The 17,605-nt window shown below is 46.0% G+C and overlaps 1 protein-coding gene across 1 annotated transcript in view; it reads right to left on the reverse strand.

The window, feature by feature from the left end:
* The window catches only part of LOC144719133 (otoancorin-like), a 56,095-nt gene that overhangs the window by 36,830 nt on the left and 1,660 nt on the right, over positions 1–17,605 (reverse strand). The window contains exons 3-8 of the mRNA XM_078594997.1: positions 12,418–12,983; positions 10,023–10,165; positions 8,733–8,854; positions 8,015–8,115; positions 3,906–4,045; positions 1,738–1,852 (exon numbers count right to left, since the gene is read on the reverse strand). Of these exons, the coding sequence (XP_078451123.1) occupies positions 1,738–1,852; positions 3,906–4,045; positions 8,015–8,115; positions 8,733–8,854; positions 10,023–10,165; positions 12,418–12,983 (1,187 nt within the window). The remainder of the gene's footprint in view (positions 1–1,737; positions 1,853–3,905; positions 4,046–8,014; positions 8,116–8,732; positions 8,855–10,022; positions 10,166–12,417; positions 12,984–17,605) is intronic.

A 17,605-nucleotide genomic window follows, 5' to 3' on the forward strand; every position in this document is an offset into this window, starting at 1 on the left:
AACCAAAGAGTCATCCCCATCCAAGAAGACAAAACCCACCGAGGTATAAACTTATTTTTCAAAAGCGACTCGGCCACAAATGATAGCTCAAAAAAGTGGCTCATCATTTGGACATTTATAGCAGCTAAATAATTTAAATAGTTTCAGCACATGTTTCTAAATGTGGAGGGACAAAACGGAGGACCCGGAGAAAAAAATCCACGCAACCACTGGGCGAGAGAGAGACACGCAAACTCGAAATATACAGGCATCAGGGTCGGGATCGAACCCACAACCTCGTGTACACCATGCGATGAAGATAACATCTCACCACTGTGGAGCCCCTTAAATAAGTAAATAAAGTAAATAATTTCAAATTGCACCATCAATTCCCAAGCTTCGGAAAGGCAGTAAAACAACAGCAAAACAGTGCCAGACCACACCAAGAGATGGGATGTTCGTCTGCGGACGCCGCCGCAGCATTTCCAAAACTTGCTGGCGGTGGCCCCGTTAAGGGTGTTTGCAAAAAGGGCTTCAAATTGCGCTGTAATTATTTGTTGTTGTTGTAGTAAATAACACGCTCGGCAGGGCTGTCCCTAAATAGTTAATGGCACACAAGCAAGGTACAGGGAGGCCAGCAAACATGGCCTCGGGAATGACTGTGCCTCTGGGAAGGGTTGCAAGAAGCCCCGATAGACGTGGACGTAATTGACAGGATCAGCTAAAAAAGTTCCGAAACCTGGCACACCTCTGGTAACCTTGATATACAGCAAATGTAAACACATTCACGGGCGCTTATCCAAGGGAAATGCAACTCAGAAAACAAGCATCTCTCGTGTGTGTAGATATCTACCTATGTTGTGTGTTCCGAGCTGACGCGAGTTTTAAGGATCATTAATGACCAAAAAAAGCATTTAAATTTGCAGTCAGGCGTGGTCTATTGACCACACTGCAGTGATCTTGTATTGCATGGGAGTGACACTTGAAATGCTTAAAAATATATGTTTAACGGAGATTCAAGCACTTGTCAGACAGACCAAAACACACAGTCCAGGTACATATCTATGAGATAGGAGATTGTTGCTTTTTGAGCTGCGTATTCCTTGACTTAGAAATTATACCAGGCGGCTGTCGGTGGCTATGCACATGGCCTGCAATCCAGCAATGTGGAGGCAAGGGTTGGTAGATCACCGCACAAATTTGTGGAACTTCCTCCGTACAGGTTACGGTAGTACAGCAAGTGGAACAATTTCTATTTGGATCTCATCTCTCCGAGGAGATTGTTCATTACCCCCCTCGTACACGTGGGCTTTTCTCCAGGGACTCTGCTTTCCTCCCACTGACAAATGGAGATGATAAAACATCCAAATATAGGACCACAGAACTTGGGGCATTTATGGGCACCATGCAATAACTGAGCAACGTTACAAATTCTGCATTCACCACACGTGCTTGTGTTAAAACATGCAAATGAACGTACTCTGATCATTATCATATGTTTTCAAGTATTGGCCTATTTCATTGCGAGAAAGGGTAAAACCTTATTCTTATTTTTTCATACTTTGATACTGGCGAAAAAAGGTCCCGTAGATATTCTCCGGCGGTTTTTGAGACGCCATTTTACATCAACGACATTGCGTTCAAAGTAAAAAAAAAATCTATGATCGTTCTCTTTAGATTTTAGCCCCAAATATAATCCATATCTATATCCAATCCACGAATGAATATGGGAGGCGATCGGGCAAGATTTTGCGGCACCTTGTCTCGTTGGGTCGCGCACTGCAGCAGATTCTCGAGCAGCAGGTCGGTCACATTGTTGTTCTTAGCCCACATGACGTTGGTGCCGCTGAAGAAGCACGTCAGCTGGCCCAGCCTGCGGGTTGAACGCGTGGCAGAGCAAGAAGGCGTCAAGGTGCGATGACGACGAGCATCGTCGACAATTCAAAGCGCTTACATGTATCGTTGAGATTGAAACAAAACAAAAAACAGGAGGTGGCCAGGCGACTCAGGGGATCAGAGCGTTGAGCCGGCACGGTCGATACCCTTGGTTGCAGTAGCTCTCTCGCTACATTTCCTCCTCAGCAGTCCGCCTGCTGTATTGTTTCACCTGAAGACGATGGCTTAAGTTGCTATCGAAACGTCGTGATTAATTCGTTATTTTTCTATCTACGTGACTTTACCGAAAGAACCAAAGAGTATGAATTCCTGCAGTCACGAAAGCTGCAAATCAAGACCATAAAGCTATTTTTCACGCAGGTCCAGTCGGGGCTAGTCAGAACATTACAACCACAAATAAACCACGATAGGAGTGCAAACTACAGGAAAGGTAAGCAAATCACAAAAAGTACGAATAAATCTGTAATGACAATAGTGCCTGCATGCGGTGTGAGTGGACTAGTGGCCACGGGAGGTAATGACAGGGGAGTCAGCCTGCAGAGCGAATGGACTAGTGGCCACGGGAGGTAATGACAGGGGAGTCGGCCTACAGTGCGGATGCACTAGTGGCCACGGGAGGTAATGACAGGGGAGTCAGTTGTGAGTGCGAAGGGACTGGTGGCGACGGGAATGATCGAGAAGGGAGCGTGGTCAGGTGACGGAAGAGGACAGCGGAGTCTGCCGGTGGAGCAAGCGTCCAGAGTCAGCGAGAAGGTTCAGGAAGGGGGGGCGTGGCCTCGTGCGTGGGAAACTCGGGGCTGTTGCAGTGGGGATCTTCGCCTGATGTCAAGTGAACATGTCTTCAATAAAGTTCCATCTCAAGAGAAGTGTGTCAAGTCGTCATTACAAATCTAAACTTTTTATTTTACCAGATAAAGCTCACGGAGCTATTTGCTAGCTCAACAAGCGGCTTATCACGTGAACATTTTATAGCAGCCAAATAATCCAAATAATCTAAACGCCTGAATCCACAACCCGAGTTCGATTTCCGACCACGGCTAATGCCGGGTTGGGAGTCACATCCGAATGGACCCTTGGCCACCCCGTTTCCCCTTCATGAAGCGCGCACCGACCGTCATGGTGAAGAATGGCAAAAAATGTAAACAACCCCACAAACATCTAGCAGTGGATCGACAGAGGAATGTTAATAATTGTATTATAATTGTTATTATTACCGTGACTATTGATCATACCAGATACAATATATCGTAGTCATGAATGCAGCCATGTGTGTAGAATACTAAACGATGGACTCTTTAGGGGGAATCGCACAGAATAGATACAAGGTGGAGGTCACAGTATCTGATGTGCAGTGCAGGAGACTAATGAAGGTTGATTACATCTTTGATGGTCTCAGGTGGCCCCCAGCGTAAGACAACCTTAGATATCAACTGTTGTTGAACCCTAATCATAATGTTGTACAAATTAGTTTTCAATTAGTCAGGGCACGGCTATCATCAGTGGTGACTAATGTCAGAACTGGCGCTGGAAACCCAACCTTCACCAACCGGTGCAGACAAACCAGCGCATTGAAGTATGGTCAAACAACTCCCCTGACCCACACGGCATGGGGAGGGGCCTTCATTAAACTATGCCCACAAACATATTTCAGTTATGGTCGCCTAAACTTAAAGCGAGTTAATTTGTTAAATTGTGCATTTTTCCTTTATTAAACTGTCTAATAAGAATGAAGACGTTTTTTTTATTAGTCACGAAACCTTTATCTCAAAAATGAAGAGTTTAGTCACATTACCATGTCAATTATTTTGCCAATGTGCAACGCTGGTAAATAAAAAAATATATACTTTAAAATGTCAAACGTCTCACTGCATATCACAACCTTCATTCCCAGTAAAGCCCCAAAGAGTTAAAAGCCTGAAGAAATATTTCATTTTATGATGGCATCATTCAAATTTCATTTTGTCATCAAATATTCATAGCTACCCATAGCGCATGCAGATCTCGCTGCTTGGACGGGCCACGCTTCTCACCTCTGTAGAAAAGCTCTCGGCACCCATCTGTCCCTGCAGCTGTCAAGTTTGTCCAGCAAGATCCTGGCCAACAACGGTTGTAGGTCCGTCAAGTTGCCGAGAATCTCCACACCCAAGTTGTTTGCAAGGAATTCACAGATCTGGGGTGGGTGGGTGGGGGATGTTCAACAGATGTGTCACGATGTGCTGCAGTCGGATGCCTTTGGTAAAACAACTTTAATACGCATTAACAACACCTTGCACTTGATTACTGTATGCTCCACGTAATAAGACATGCTGGGATGTTTTTGTCCTGTGTTTAACAGCAAATGTTGGTGGTCTGTCTCATGTCCGGTAGTTGTGTGAGTGTGACCCGATCTGTATAACTTTATTGACACATTTAGAGTGTGTCTTCCTTTTTGAAGAATCTTATAATCCGGATGTAACGGTATCTAAAGTGCCGCATTTTATTGTATGTAAAAATGCATTTGTTAAACACTGCAAATCACAGTCCTATTAGGTCAGCAATATATAATCATGCCAATTTTTTTTTATGCTCATAAACATAACTTTTCATCAGGGTAAATGAAGAAGGGTGGCTGTGAGACACAATGACCTGCAAACGTACAGGAAAACATCGAGAGCCATTCGTAACGAACCATTTCACACATTTCACACATCTACATGTTTCCAGGATTGCATATCCAACAATCTCCATTATAATATCTATTAAGAATTAATACCCGTGTTAATTACATGCTGTTTGGCAACCAACGATGCGTTTTCAATGTTTACTATCCTTAAATTATTCAATCAACAACATGCTTTCATTGGACAAGGTGAAATTGCATCGAGCAAGAACACTGTGTGAAGCTTGTTTTAAATATTCGCTTGTGAGAATGTTAGGGTGTAAATTATAAATGAAGAGATGTATATCTGAAAAAGCTGCAACCGTGACAAATTCTTTAGTTTTCATTTCACGGCGATTGCCGTGAGTGCTGAGTAAAGCTCGCTTTATTAAAAACTCAGTTGCTGAGCACAGACCCAAAAGTCTTGTCTTGTCTTCAGCCATCTGCGATCCGAGGGTTGGCCGCGCCATGGGCAATCCTACGCCGCTGACTTCTGTCTTCTGCTACCCTCATTGTCTGTTCCAGCGTGAACCTCGTCCGTGCTTTGTTGTTATCTATCCATGCCACTCTTGGCCTTCCGTACGCATGGGAACCAGGTATTGTGCCTTCCATAATCTGCTTTTCTAAAACAAGTTAAAAACATTTCTCATGACGCGACAATAGAAGGCGAGCTTTCTTGATTTCATCACAAGTTTTCTTTCAACATCAGCTTTCTCTAGAACCCATTCACTTGCTTTCTCTTAAGCCCACGATACGTGTAGTAATATCCGCCTGAGTCCTTTCATTCGAAAGGCGTTTATTCGTTTTTCTTGATTGTCCAACTTTCACAACCATAAGTAGCAACTGGCCACCACAAAGGCGTGCAAAAGTCTGATCTTCGTTCCAATGGGGATGCTGTGACTCTTCCAACACTTCATCGGGGATCACCCCATTGCCTGACCCTTACTCAGTTTAGCTCGAATTTCCTTTGCAACACTTCGCATCTTCAGTGATAACTGATCCAAGATATGGAAAGGTATCAACTTGCTCCAGCTGGATGCCTTGTATCCAGATGTTGCAGGCTGCTTCATTACTGCCGATCACTTTGGTCTTGTCCACATTGACGAGGAGGTTAAACTTTTGACGAACCCGATCTAAGCGATCTGTCAATTCCTGCGGCTCCACCTCGGAACCGGCAAGCAAGATGACGTCATCGGCATACCGAAGATTTGTGACTCGTCGCCCTCCGATCTGGATTACTCCAAAGAAGCCATCAAGTTGTCTCTCTCATTACCGTTTCAACCAGAATGTGAAATAATTATGGAGAAAGGTCATAACCCTGTCTGACTCCCTTTCTGACACGGACCCATTCTGACAGTGTCTCCGACACGTTGACTCTTGCAAGTTGTGTATGATTAAGTTTTTGCCAGGAAGTCAATCAGATGTAGTGAGAATCCCATGTCCATCGTGGCCCACCAGAACTTACCAAACGCTTTCTTGAAGTCCACATAGCCCACATATATAATGGCTGAGGATGTTCTTTTGCCTTGTGCATGGGGATTCTGAGATTAGGTGACTTGATCACCTGCCCCTCTCCCTTGCAGGAATCCAGCTTGCTCGTCTGAAATCTCGCATTCTGTTTTAGAAGCGGTTCCGTTCCAGGATGCTGTTTAGAATCACCCATCTTCGGAAGTGGCATAAATGTAGAAGTATGTCCAATCCTTTGGCCATTCACCATTTCCCCCAGATTGCCACACATATTCTGTGGATCCTGTCAAGAACCGTCTGCCCTCCTTCTTTGAACGATTCCACAGGGACTTGCTATCTGACGAACGGCTCGGGCAGCTTCTGAACGAAGGGGAATTGGCTCGCGCTCCTGGTAATCTCGTTCCAGGCTCCCCCCTTTCCCGCTCCCACTGTTATCATCATATAGGTCTTCACAATACTCTCGACACTGCTCGGCAATTTGTGAAGCTTCCGTGAGATGTTCCCCCCAGTCGCATTTTGGATGCATTGCAGTCGAGGTTGCAACTTCACCGCGATTGACCTTGGCTGCCCGGAAAAAAAAGTTTCCTTTTCGGTTTGTTGCTTCCAGTTCCTCACACGGATCCAACATTCGACAAGCAAACAGAAACTGATAAGCCCTCTTGATAAGAGAGCAGATGCAAACCCTAAGATGTGCCTTGCACTTGAGCGAGGTTAACAGACAGTCGGGAAGAGAGGCAATGGCAGCGAGGTTTCCAACGCCGAGAAGCGCAAAGGAAACGAGTCGGAGAAGCGCGGCGATCCACATGAGAGTGGTGACGCAATGCATCGTGAACGAGAGGACACAATCGCATCTGGTTCTTCTTCTCTCTCCCACCTAATGTGGCAACATGTCCAGCAGATGAATGCCAATGTCACGTTCCGCTAGCCACGAGAGGGATTCAGGAGGGAGTTGTCACATCCGTCTGGGCTTCAACCCCAGACGGATGTGACAAGAGGGCGACACAACCTCGGCTGAACAATCCATTTATGTGCAGTCCTTGGCATTAGTAGCGGGACGTACGTATGTTGAACTTCTTTCGCACTGTATGTAGCCAAGCGTGCTAATGGGAGGTGCGGGGGAAGGACAACAAACTAAACACAAAATTAGGTTTCAATCTAGATTTAAAAGTGCATAGCTCCAGTGGCGTCCTAATATCGGAAGAACGAGCGCGTTCCAGACGGCCGCAGAAGCGCATTTGAAAGCACACGATGCGGTGACTGTCATTGTTCGATGGTTGAGCCATAAGCCGCTGATGCGAGGATGATCAGAGTTCGCGTGATGATGGTGTATGCTACTTGACGAGATCAGCCAGGTCATTTTAGTTCAATTGTGGCAAGCACTTCGTGTGTGTAATGAGTGCGACCCTCATAATCATGGATTCGCTCGCCATCCGGAAGCCGACGCAGCTCGGAACAGAGAGGAACCGAGGGGCACCCACCGCACAGAGAGACATCACAGCAGTGCCGTAACGCTTGCCAAAGCGAAACATCCCGTAAGCAATTAAAATGGCTTAACAGAAAGCCGGCAGCCTGCCGCTTCAATCGCCCTCTCTGTACAGCAGTGGCAGCAGAAGCAGAAGTCGTAATCGGTCAGAGGTAGCCTCCTGATTTTTGGTTGTTTGTGTTGCTTTGGGGGCAATTTCTTAAATTACGATTTAAAGCTTTCTTGACTGCAGCGATTCAAATTCTTGGATCTTTCGGTAAAGTCACGTAGAAGGGAAATAATATTTATTTTATTTTATTAGATATTTTTTTCCCTTCTACGGGACTTTACCGAAAGAACCAAGAAGGGCAATTTCTTAGTCTGTTTGTTCATTATTGGTTTTGTTTGGTAGTCGTAGGGTTTTCATTTGCTTGGTGTACTGGCTGTACATGGGAATTGATTCTCATAATTACTGTACAGCATTATGGGATGCTATTAACATGAATGATACTATATACAATGTAAGCATTATTATTATGAGAGGTGCAGCGGAGAACTCAGAATGCGCTCACCTGCTCTGGAACGATCTCCCTGAGATCGGAGGACGTCACCTGCGCCATGAAGCGTCTCATGCACAGGAGAATCGTGGTGTTGAGCCAGGGCTCGGGCTGAGCTGCACGGGCCACCACGTGTCCCATGACAGAACAAGGGAGACAGCGAAAGACGGAGGGCAATTACAGAATACTGACGTCGCTACCTCGAGTACCAAGGGTGGTCCAGATGTGTCGTGACACCACCAAATTAATTGACCCCGAACATGTGTGTTTGTCCTTTGCATGTTTCATGATCTATTTAAAATAAAAGATTACGTGAAAACAAAATTTAGTTTTAGATAATTCAATGGGCGTCACAAGACATCTGAAGCACCCTGTAGAATAGGAGCTGGATACATAGACCCCCATATATGTAGAGACAAAGTGTGCTCATATTAGAAGATGCTTTTTGCGTTCCAGCCACCAGTGTAATGTTAAGATGTGTTGCTTATATCGGAACTGTGCTTAAATAAGGCGTGATTAGATCCAGCTTCGTTAGTCAATGGTTTTGAATTATGCGCACGACGTCAATCAAGCGCACTTATTAAGCCGCACACGGAAACCGATATGTGTTGATTATACCTGCAAGCAGGCTCCTTCCGAATGGAAGTGTCACAACACTCCAATGCAGGACTCTCCGGGGCCTCAGTCAGACTGTGCTCACTCACGAGGCTGACGCGCTAGGCAGCCACATTACCTGACTTGTCCCGCGGTCCACTCCCTTGGCTTCCGCCCCGAGTTGCCGTCCGAAACCACGAGAAGATCGCTTCACGCATCTCCGGCTTCACGTGGTCGTAGTGGTGGCTAAGGAATGCCATTCTGCAATCAAGAGCGCAGCGCGAAAGCGTCGTTAGAAACGGGGCGTTCTTCTCTGTTCGAGGAACAAGGAACGGAACAGCAGGAAAACACTGCAAGCAGGTCTCAATAAGGACAGAAACCACAACCAGCGCCAAGGTCACGTGTGCATTTGTACCGGGTCAGAATTTAAAAAAAAATTCACAATGATTGGGGTGAGGGCTGAGGTTTGAGTAAGCCTTAAGGTTACTCTTTTAATATCGGACTGAAAATAAACGTATATACTGCAGAAACAATTCAGACAGCTAGAGAGAGAGAGAGACGATGTTTTGTTTATATCTGTAAGCACTCTTTTTCTTGTTTAATGTCTACGGCAATGAGAAACATTCCATTGCTTGTGTACGAGGCTATTCAACGTAAATGCGCGTTCAACAGTGTTCAACGCCCTTCATTTGAAACCGGACACCCAGCCACCTGGCATCTTTTGAGTTTTTTACACGCCATTGAATGATTGCTGCTTTAGCAGACGAACGTTAGAACACTAACATGAACCTTCGGTGGCAACGCCTCAGCTTGTGCATTAAATGGCATCCGTCCACGAGCCACTCAGCGGGTCGCCCTGCGACCACGGCGCGTTAGCCGATGCCGAGCAAACCCCGTGGGTGTGCGAGGAGGCTTTCATCTCAACCGACTCGGAAAATATTCCCGCACCCACAGGCGCCAACGGGCGTCCAGTGGCTATCTCGCTGCAGCCGTGGCTACCGGCAGTCGCGTGCCACCTACGAATATTCGGCGAGAGGTTAAGGGGCCGTCCATAAATTACGTCACGCGATTTTGGACTATTCTTGACCCCCCCCCCTCTCGTCACACGGCGTCACGAAAAGTCAGACCCCTCCCCCTCAAATATCACGTCACAAAGCTCCCCCTCCCCCCCAAAACCATATTTCCATTTTGAAAATAAAACATGCTTCAAATCGCTTTAAACTATTGTCATTGTAGTGCGTATTTAATGTGGCGCTGCACTCTCATGTTGTAGGAGTGTTGTTATAACAATTATTGAAAGTTGTGCATTTTGATGTGACGTCACATTTCTCACCCCCCCCCCTCGTCACACATCGTCACAAAAATCTGATCCCCCCCCCCCTAGGTGCGTAACGTCATTTATGGATGGCCCCTTAGGACACCCGCTCACATGGTATCCAGCACCGTGGCGTTGTCAGCGGGGGCGGGCAATTTGCGCAGCGATGACGGCAAGATGTCCTTCAACGTCGCGGCGCCTTCGGCGAGGATGCGATCAGCCTCCTGCGCGTTGGGCGCGCGTAGAGCTCGGGCGAGCTGGCACCCGCAACACGCGACGCACGCACAAAACGTCAACAAACAACAACAACAACAGCAGCCGCCATTCGTCGCTAGGTGGCGGCCACGGCGCCTGTGCCAGGCCAGGTGCACTTTCGAGGTCACGTGAAGTGTCGAAGACTCGCTGAAAAGGAGGTCGCGGGACAGACCCAGGTGGTTTCCCATGAGTTGACTGACTGAGATGACTGGTAGATGTACCAGCTGTGCCTGACCCCCCCCCCCCCCCTACTGTGCCAACTTGCTGCGTTTTAGCCGCTCGGCGTTCCCTATGCACAAAGAACAGCACGAGCACGCGCGCATTCATCGTAGTCCGTTGGCTCGGTTGACACAAAGTTCGACAGAGTTAAGCTAAACGCACGGAAGATGTGGTGTGTTTCCTAATGCGCATTGCCTGGTGCCTTGCTACTTTCATGCAGTGTTTTTCCTTCATGGGCAGGATTCACATTGTGATGATGAAAAATGGTAAATGCCATGCGCTTGTCGATTTGTGCTCATTATGGTAAAGAGTGTGAAGATAAGTTTTCAAGACAATTAGGATGAAAAGCAAGATTTGCCAACATTTTAATCAGTCCCCTGTGACATTTTCAAACTTTTAATTCTTTAAAAAAAATCTATTGAACATTGTTCATTCTGAAATGATTAGCTCAATTGTGATGAGACGATATTTCCGTTCACAGATTTCGAATCAATCCCCGTAATTAATAATTTAATCATATATTTTCCATCCATAATTAAACTGTGTTCTCAAGAACAGAAAATTGATGTCCTAGCCTGGTTCACCAATGACAGTACACACAAAACCCCACCGTAATATTAAACTGGGTTTTGTACCTAATCTGTCCATGATATTCACTCAAGAACGAACTCTACATTGAATATTCTTCCCAGTTGCATCCGAGTGGTCGAATTGCTGATGTACTTCATTCGTTGTTTTATTTGGCGTTTTGTACTTATACTTTTCCCATTAAAAACATTGCACAGTGTTCTCAATTCACAATTCACGTGCAAGTAACACAACTTGGCTTTCTCCAAGTATGCTCATTAATTCTTAATTCTCTTTTTGTACCTGCTGCCACCCATAATATAAGTGATCGCTACACCTCTAAATGTCACCCTTCCAATATCGCCGATCATTACGTAAAATCGCCGTCACACGTAGGGTCACAATTACACAATCTTTGGCAAAGCTGGGCGTTGAATCTTTTTTGAAGTTTTACAAATCCCCTTGGCAACCCACGCTGCATATTCACTGCGATGTGACTCTGTCCTCTGGAGGCCATCCAGAAATAAAAACCCGCATCCTGCCTAGAGGGTATGAGTACAGCCACGGTGCGGGCCACAGAGGTTTACAGTTATGGTTTGAAAATATTTCCACAACGTGTGCGTTATTATTATGTATACACACACCGTTTTTTTATCGTGGCCAACAACTTAATCGACCGTATCAATGATTTTGGACATTTTCATTACTGTGGTAGCCTCGTGCGAAGTTTCTGCCAACGCCTATCTACGGAAAAGTTGTGCAATTCACCTTTTTTAAAATTAGAAATCATAAAGTTAAAACTTTTGAAATTGTACCATTATCGGTGCAGACGTATATCTGGTAACTCTGCTGGGGTGATGCAATTTATAAAAGATGAGATGATTACTGCATTCCCTCGTTATTCACGAACTTGCGATCCGCGATTTTGGTGATCCGCGAATCACATCTGGAACTCGACACGACTCCATCAGAGAGAAACAGGGAGAAATAAAGTGATGAGAGAGAAAGTGATGAAAGAGAGGAGAGAGAGAGAGAGAACTTATAGAAGCTTTTGAAGAATCTGCAGATGCTGCGCGTACGATATTTGCCGGTCAACATCATTATCAGCGAGATTTGCTATTAACGATCATCTCCCTTGTCGCGAATAACAAGGGAATCACGTCCATTACAATCTTCAGTCTTCTCATCCTCTTTGCACATCCCATTTGCTTTCCATGGTGTGTGTATTCATTGCAATGATCCAATGACAATGCGCATTGTAATACTTGTAGGCGGTACGTGTTTTGAAACTTATAATGATGTTAGCATTTGAAACAACATTCGTTGAAAAATATATATGTGAAGAAAAACAACACGGAGCAAAAAGAACAAAAAAGCACGTCAAATATACAAATTGTTAACATTACATCTTTTTATCACATTATGTCCAAAACATTGTGAATACTCGTACGTAAACAAAAACACTTACGATGTTGTCATCATCTTTCTTGCTCAGAGGTTTTCCCGGAGTCAAAGGCATATCCAGCATTGCTGCTGGTGGACTCCCCCCGTTGGGATTGCCGCCCTGTGAAGACTGACCCTGCTGCCCTGGTTTGTTCAATGCTTGGGTTTGCTGTCCCTGGTTTTGCTGCCCCTGATTTTGCTGCCCCTGATTTTGCTGCCCCTGATTTTGCTGCCCCTGGGTTTGCTGCCCCTGATTTTGCTGCCCCTGATTTTGCTGCCCCTGGGTTTGCTGCCCCTGATTTTGCTGCCCCTGATTTTGACGTCCTTGATTCGGTTGGCCCTGAGTTGGTGGCTCCTGCGTCGTATTGCTGTGATCCGTTACCACTCTTTTTGTTTTACTCTCACTTGGCTGGTTTTGGTTTGGATTTCCGTTGCTCCGTTGCTCCTCATTGAGCTGTACTGCGGTGGTCTGATTCATATGTGGATGTTGCTGATTTGGTATCAATGGTACCTGACTTGTTTGCTCAGGAATATTTCCCTTCTTGGACAGCCCATTGTTTGCTGTCTCTTTAGTGCCCTGATCCTGTCCATCTGTGGATGAAAAACATGAAAAAATTCGATTTCATATAACAGTATTTACATCGTGATTTTTTATGCTACATGTCTTGAAACACTTGTACAGTATAAATATATCGTGCAAATGTTCAGAGATACACTTGCCATTGTGATGCTCTCATTGAATTAATTTTTTTACAATCCACCGCTGGATGAAGGCAGCCACTGAACTCGCCACAAAGTGGTACTCATTTTATCTACGCAGGAGACATTTGACCTACCTAGGCCCAGGTGTGTCTATTCGCATTTGTGTGAGTGCGTTTGAGCGTGGTGCGCGTCTGTTTAGTAGATGCGCAACAACAACAACAAACAACATCCTCACAGGGCTTGTGCCAGGCTAGGTGCACAAAGTAGATGCGCACATACACACACAATTGTAATGTCGCCCTCCACAGGGAGGGTAGTGCAATGGTGTGTGTGTGTGGCTTATGCATGTGTGTGTGGGGAGCGGTGGCGTAGCGGTTAGCGCACTGCACAATCAACCCGGCGGTCCCGAGTTCGATTCACGCTCACGGCCAACACCAGTGACGATTATCTGAATCGGTTCTGGACATCCCCTAGGTCGACTCAGCCTCAAAATGAGTACCCGGTGCGATGTGTCAACATCATCACTAAGGAGACAAAGGCGGCCGGGCGTGGTGCTGGCCACCTACCCCCTCGTGTGCCGTGCCGGCCTTCATCGGTGCTACTCGCTAACAGCACTTGCCCCCAGCAGTCTGTCAAGGCTACACAGGATATCTTTGTCTTTGTTGTTGTTGTTGTGTGCGCCCAGGGAGCCCGTCGCTATGGTGACGTACTCGCACGTACCTTGGGATCACCATGGCAACCGTGCGAGCGTCCAGGTGAGATTCTTCACCTGGCCGCTCTATTAGCGGTAACGAGAACCCATGGCGAGGTGCACGGCGCTCTTCACATTATGCACGGGGTCAGTGCAGGCTGGCCGGTCAACGTATTTGTACAGGCACCTGTACATCTAATGAGTTGCGCCAGCAAGATACAACGCCGGGGTTTTTTTTTCCCGTGATGTCTGTTTCGTTGGTTGTTTTTTATTTGCTCAGAATTAGCATTTGCTTTATTGTTGCGCGTTTTTTTCCCCCCTTTTATTCCTTTGCTTTTGTTGTTTTGGCGACCCGGGTCATCCTCGCAATTGAGATTCTTAGTCCTGATCGCTTGCATTCACACCCACCTCGTTACACAAATACGTTGAGGAAATTTCAGATAGGGGGAAAATTCGTAAAAAATAAGCATCTTAGGAAAGGAAATACATCGCAAAAAGCATTAATTCTTCATTATATTAAACGTATCAAAACAGAAATGCAATAATTATTTCTTTAAAAAAATAGAATTGACATACGATGACTAATTTTTTGGGTGTTGGGGTCTCCATGGACGGGACAATCAACCAACTTGCTGTGCTGCCATCTGACCACCTTGGGGCCCAGTGAGCACTCGCGAGGTCCACAAATCTCGGGACGACCCACCAACCCTTGCCTCATTTAACGTTTCCAACCACTCTGAAACCATTTCCTTGTCCGCGTGCGAACGCGTGCGTGCGTGCGTGTAGATCGGAGCGTGTGTCCAGCGAAACGCTCCGGATCCGCTAACATTTCCTTTGCCCCAAACGCGTGCGTGCGTGCGTGCGGCCAAGTTCCCCAAAACCCAGGCCCAAATTCGTGGGGACAGTGCTCGAGAAAAGGCCGACGGGTCTGTTGATATTTTCCGATATACTGCAGGTGCTTTCTGTTCCCTCTGAGAGAGAGAGAAACAAAAACGCGAAGCTGCCGTTTAGCACACGTCCGTGACTTCAGCTGGCGAGAAATTTGAAAGGAAATGTCAGTTGGAATTGTTTTTTAAAGTCCCGTATTTTTGGTTGATGTGACGTGTGAATGAATGCTATTTTGGCCATTGTAACAATTCAATAATAGTAGGAGAATTTACTGAAACGCACGAGCAAAGTGGACAACGACGATTGTGCACATGAAGCACTGCAATTTTACCAACTTCGCCTGGTTCTTCACCGATTCTCAAAAAAACAATGCCCCTATAATAATGAATACATTAATTAACGTCCGTCATGTTGCGCACCTTGTATGCGATGGAAGGCAGGGGGAGAAGGTGTTCAAGCAAGTCGCCTTGTGAATGTTGTGTACCCACATTAGACACCACTGCAACCAATCGACCAAAATAAACCAAATTTGTTTCGTTTTATAGCCAAATCATCGCACAGGCAGCCACGGATGAAGAATCTTGTTCAACGGCCAATTTGTAAAAAAGATAAAAAAAAAACTAAAACTATTGATCGACGCAGTAATGAGCTGCCAGTGCAATTAGCGGTGGCTGAAGGGTGCAGGGAGCAAACCTCCCCTCCGTCCCTCCGTCCCTCCCTCCCTCCCACTTGGACCGTGTGCTCGCTCATTACCGACCGTCACGAATAAGCCACCCGCATCAAAAACTAAAATTGCATTCTTAAAAAATTACTGCCTTAGAACGTAAAAAAACAGAACAAGCAGCATTGTCTTTCCCGTGCTTCTCCCTGCCAACGTGTTGGGTTTTCTGTTTAACCGCAATGCCATTACACAAATGGAGCACGCCAAACACGCTCACACAAACAGGGAACACCCAACATGCCAACGCGTTCACACATGCGATTCCTAAGGGGGGGAAACGCGTGTAACGGTTAGCGCGCTGCGCTCTGAAAGCGGCAACCCGAGTTCGATTGCCGCTAACAGCCAACGCCAGTGACGATCGTCTGAACCGGCCCCCTAGGTCGACTCAGCCTCAAAAGAGTACTTGGTGCGGTATGTAAACGCCGCCACTGGGTGAGACAAAGGCGGCCGCGTGTGGTGTTGCCCACCCACCACCCCCTCGCGTGCCGCGCCCCAACAGTATGTTAAGCCGATATGAGATATTCGTCTTTGGTAAAATTGTAGGTGGGTTTTCGCATTGGTATAAGGAAGCCATTGGTTCTACATTAAAACGCTTTACAGTGAGAGAAAAAAGTATTTAATCCCCTGCTGATTTTGTACGTTTGCCCACTGACAAAGAAATGATCAGTCTATAATTTTAATGGTAGGGTTATTTGAACAGTGAGAGGCAGAATAACAACAACAAAATCCAGAAAAACGCATGTCAAAAATGTTATAAATTGATTTGCATTTTAATGAGGGAAATAAGTATTTGACCCCCTCTCAATCAGAAATATTTCTGGCTCCCAGGTGTCTTTTATACAGGTAACGAGCTGAGATTAGGAGCACACTCTTAAAGGGAGTGCTCCTAATCTAAGCTTTGTTACCTGTATAAAAGACACCTATTCACAGAAGCAATCAATCAGATGACAAACTCTCCACCATGGCCAAGACCAAAGAACTCTCCAAGGATGTCAGGGACAAGATTGTAGAGCTACACAAGGCTGGAATGGGCTACAAGACCATCGCCAAGCACCTTAGTGAGAATGTGACAACAGTTGGTGCGATTATTCGCAAATGGAAGAAACACAAAATAACTGTCAATCTCCCTCGGCATGGGGCTCCATGCAAGATCTCACCTCGTGGAGTTGCAATGATCATGAGAACGGTGAGGAATCAGCCCAGAACTACACGGGAGGATCTTGTCAATGATCTCAAGGCAGCTGGGACCATAGTCACCAAGAAAACAGTTCGTAACACACTACGCCGTGAAGGACTTAAATCCTGCAGCGCCCGCAAGGTCCCCCTGCTCAAGAAAGCACATATACATGCCCGTCTGAAGTTTGCCAATGAATATCTGAATGATTCAGAGGACAACTGGGTGAAAGTGTTGTGGTCAAATGAGACCAAAATGGAGCTCTTTTGCATCAACTCAACACGCCGTGTTTGGAGGAGGAGGAATGCTGCCTATGACCCCAAGAACACCATCCCCACCGTCAAACATGGAGGTGGAAACATTATGCTTTGGGGGTGTTTTTCTGCTCAGGGGACAGAGCAACTTCACCGCATCAAAGGGACGATGGACGGGGCCATGTACCGCCAAATCTTGGGTGAGAACCTCCTTCCCTCAGCCAGGGCATTGAAAATGGGTCGTGGATGGGTATTCCAGCATGACAATGACCCAAAACACACGGCCAAGGCAACAAAGGAGTGGCTCAAGAAGAAGCACATTAAGGTCCTGGAGTGGCCTAGTCTCCAGATCTTAATCCCATAGAAAATTTGTGGAAGGAGCTGAATGTTTGAGTTGCCAAACGTCAGCCTCGAAACCTTAATGACTTGGAGAAGATCTGCAAAGAGGAGTGGGACAAAATCCCTCCTGAGATGTGTGCAAACCTGGTGGCCAACTACAAGAAACGTCTGACCTCTGTGATTGCCAACAAAGGTTTTGCCACCAAGTACTAAGTCATGTTTTGCAGAGGGGTCAAATGCTTATTTCCCTCATTAAAATGCAAATCAATTTATAACATTTTTGACATGCGTTTTTCTGGATGTTGTTGTTGTTATTCTGTCTCTCACTGTTCAAATAAACCTACCGTTAAAATTATAAACTGATCATTTATTTGTCAGTGGGCAAACGTACAAAATCAGCAGGGGATCAAATACTTGTTTCCCTCACTGTACATCCATGCTGGT

Source organism: Lampetra planeri, chromosome 5 (genome assembly GCF_965212315.1).
Source record: "Lampetra planeri chromosome 5, kcLamPlan1.2.h2, whole genome shotgun sequence".
In the NCBI taxonomy this organism is placed as follows: Eukaryota; Metazoa; Chordata; class Hyperoartia; order Petromyzontiformes; family Petromyzontidae; genus Lampetra; species Lampetra planeri.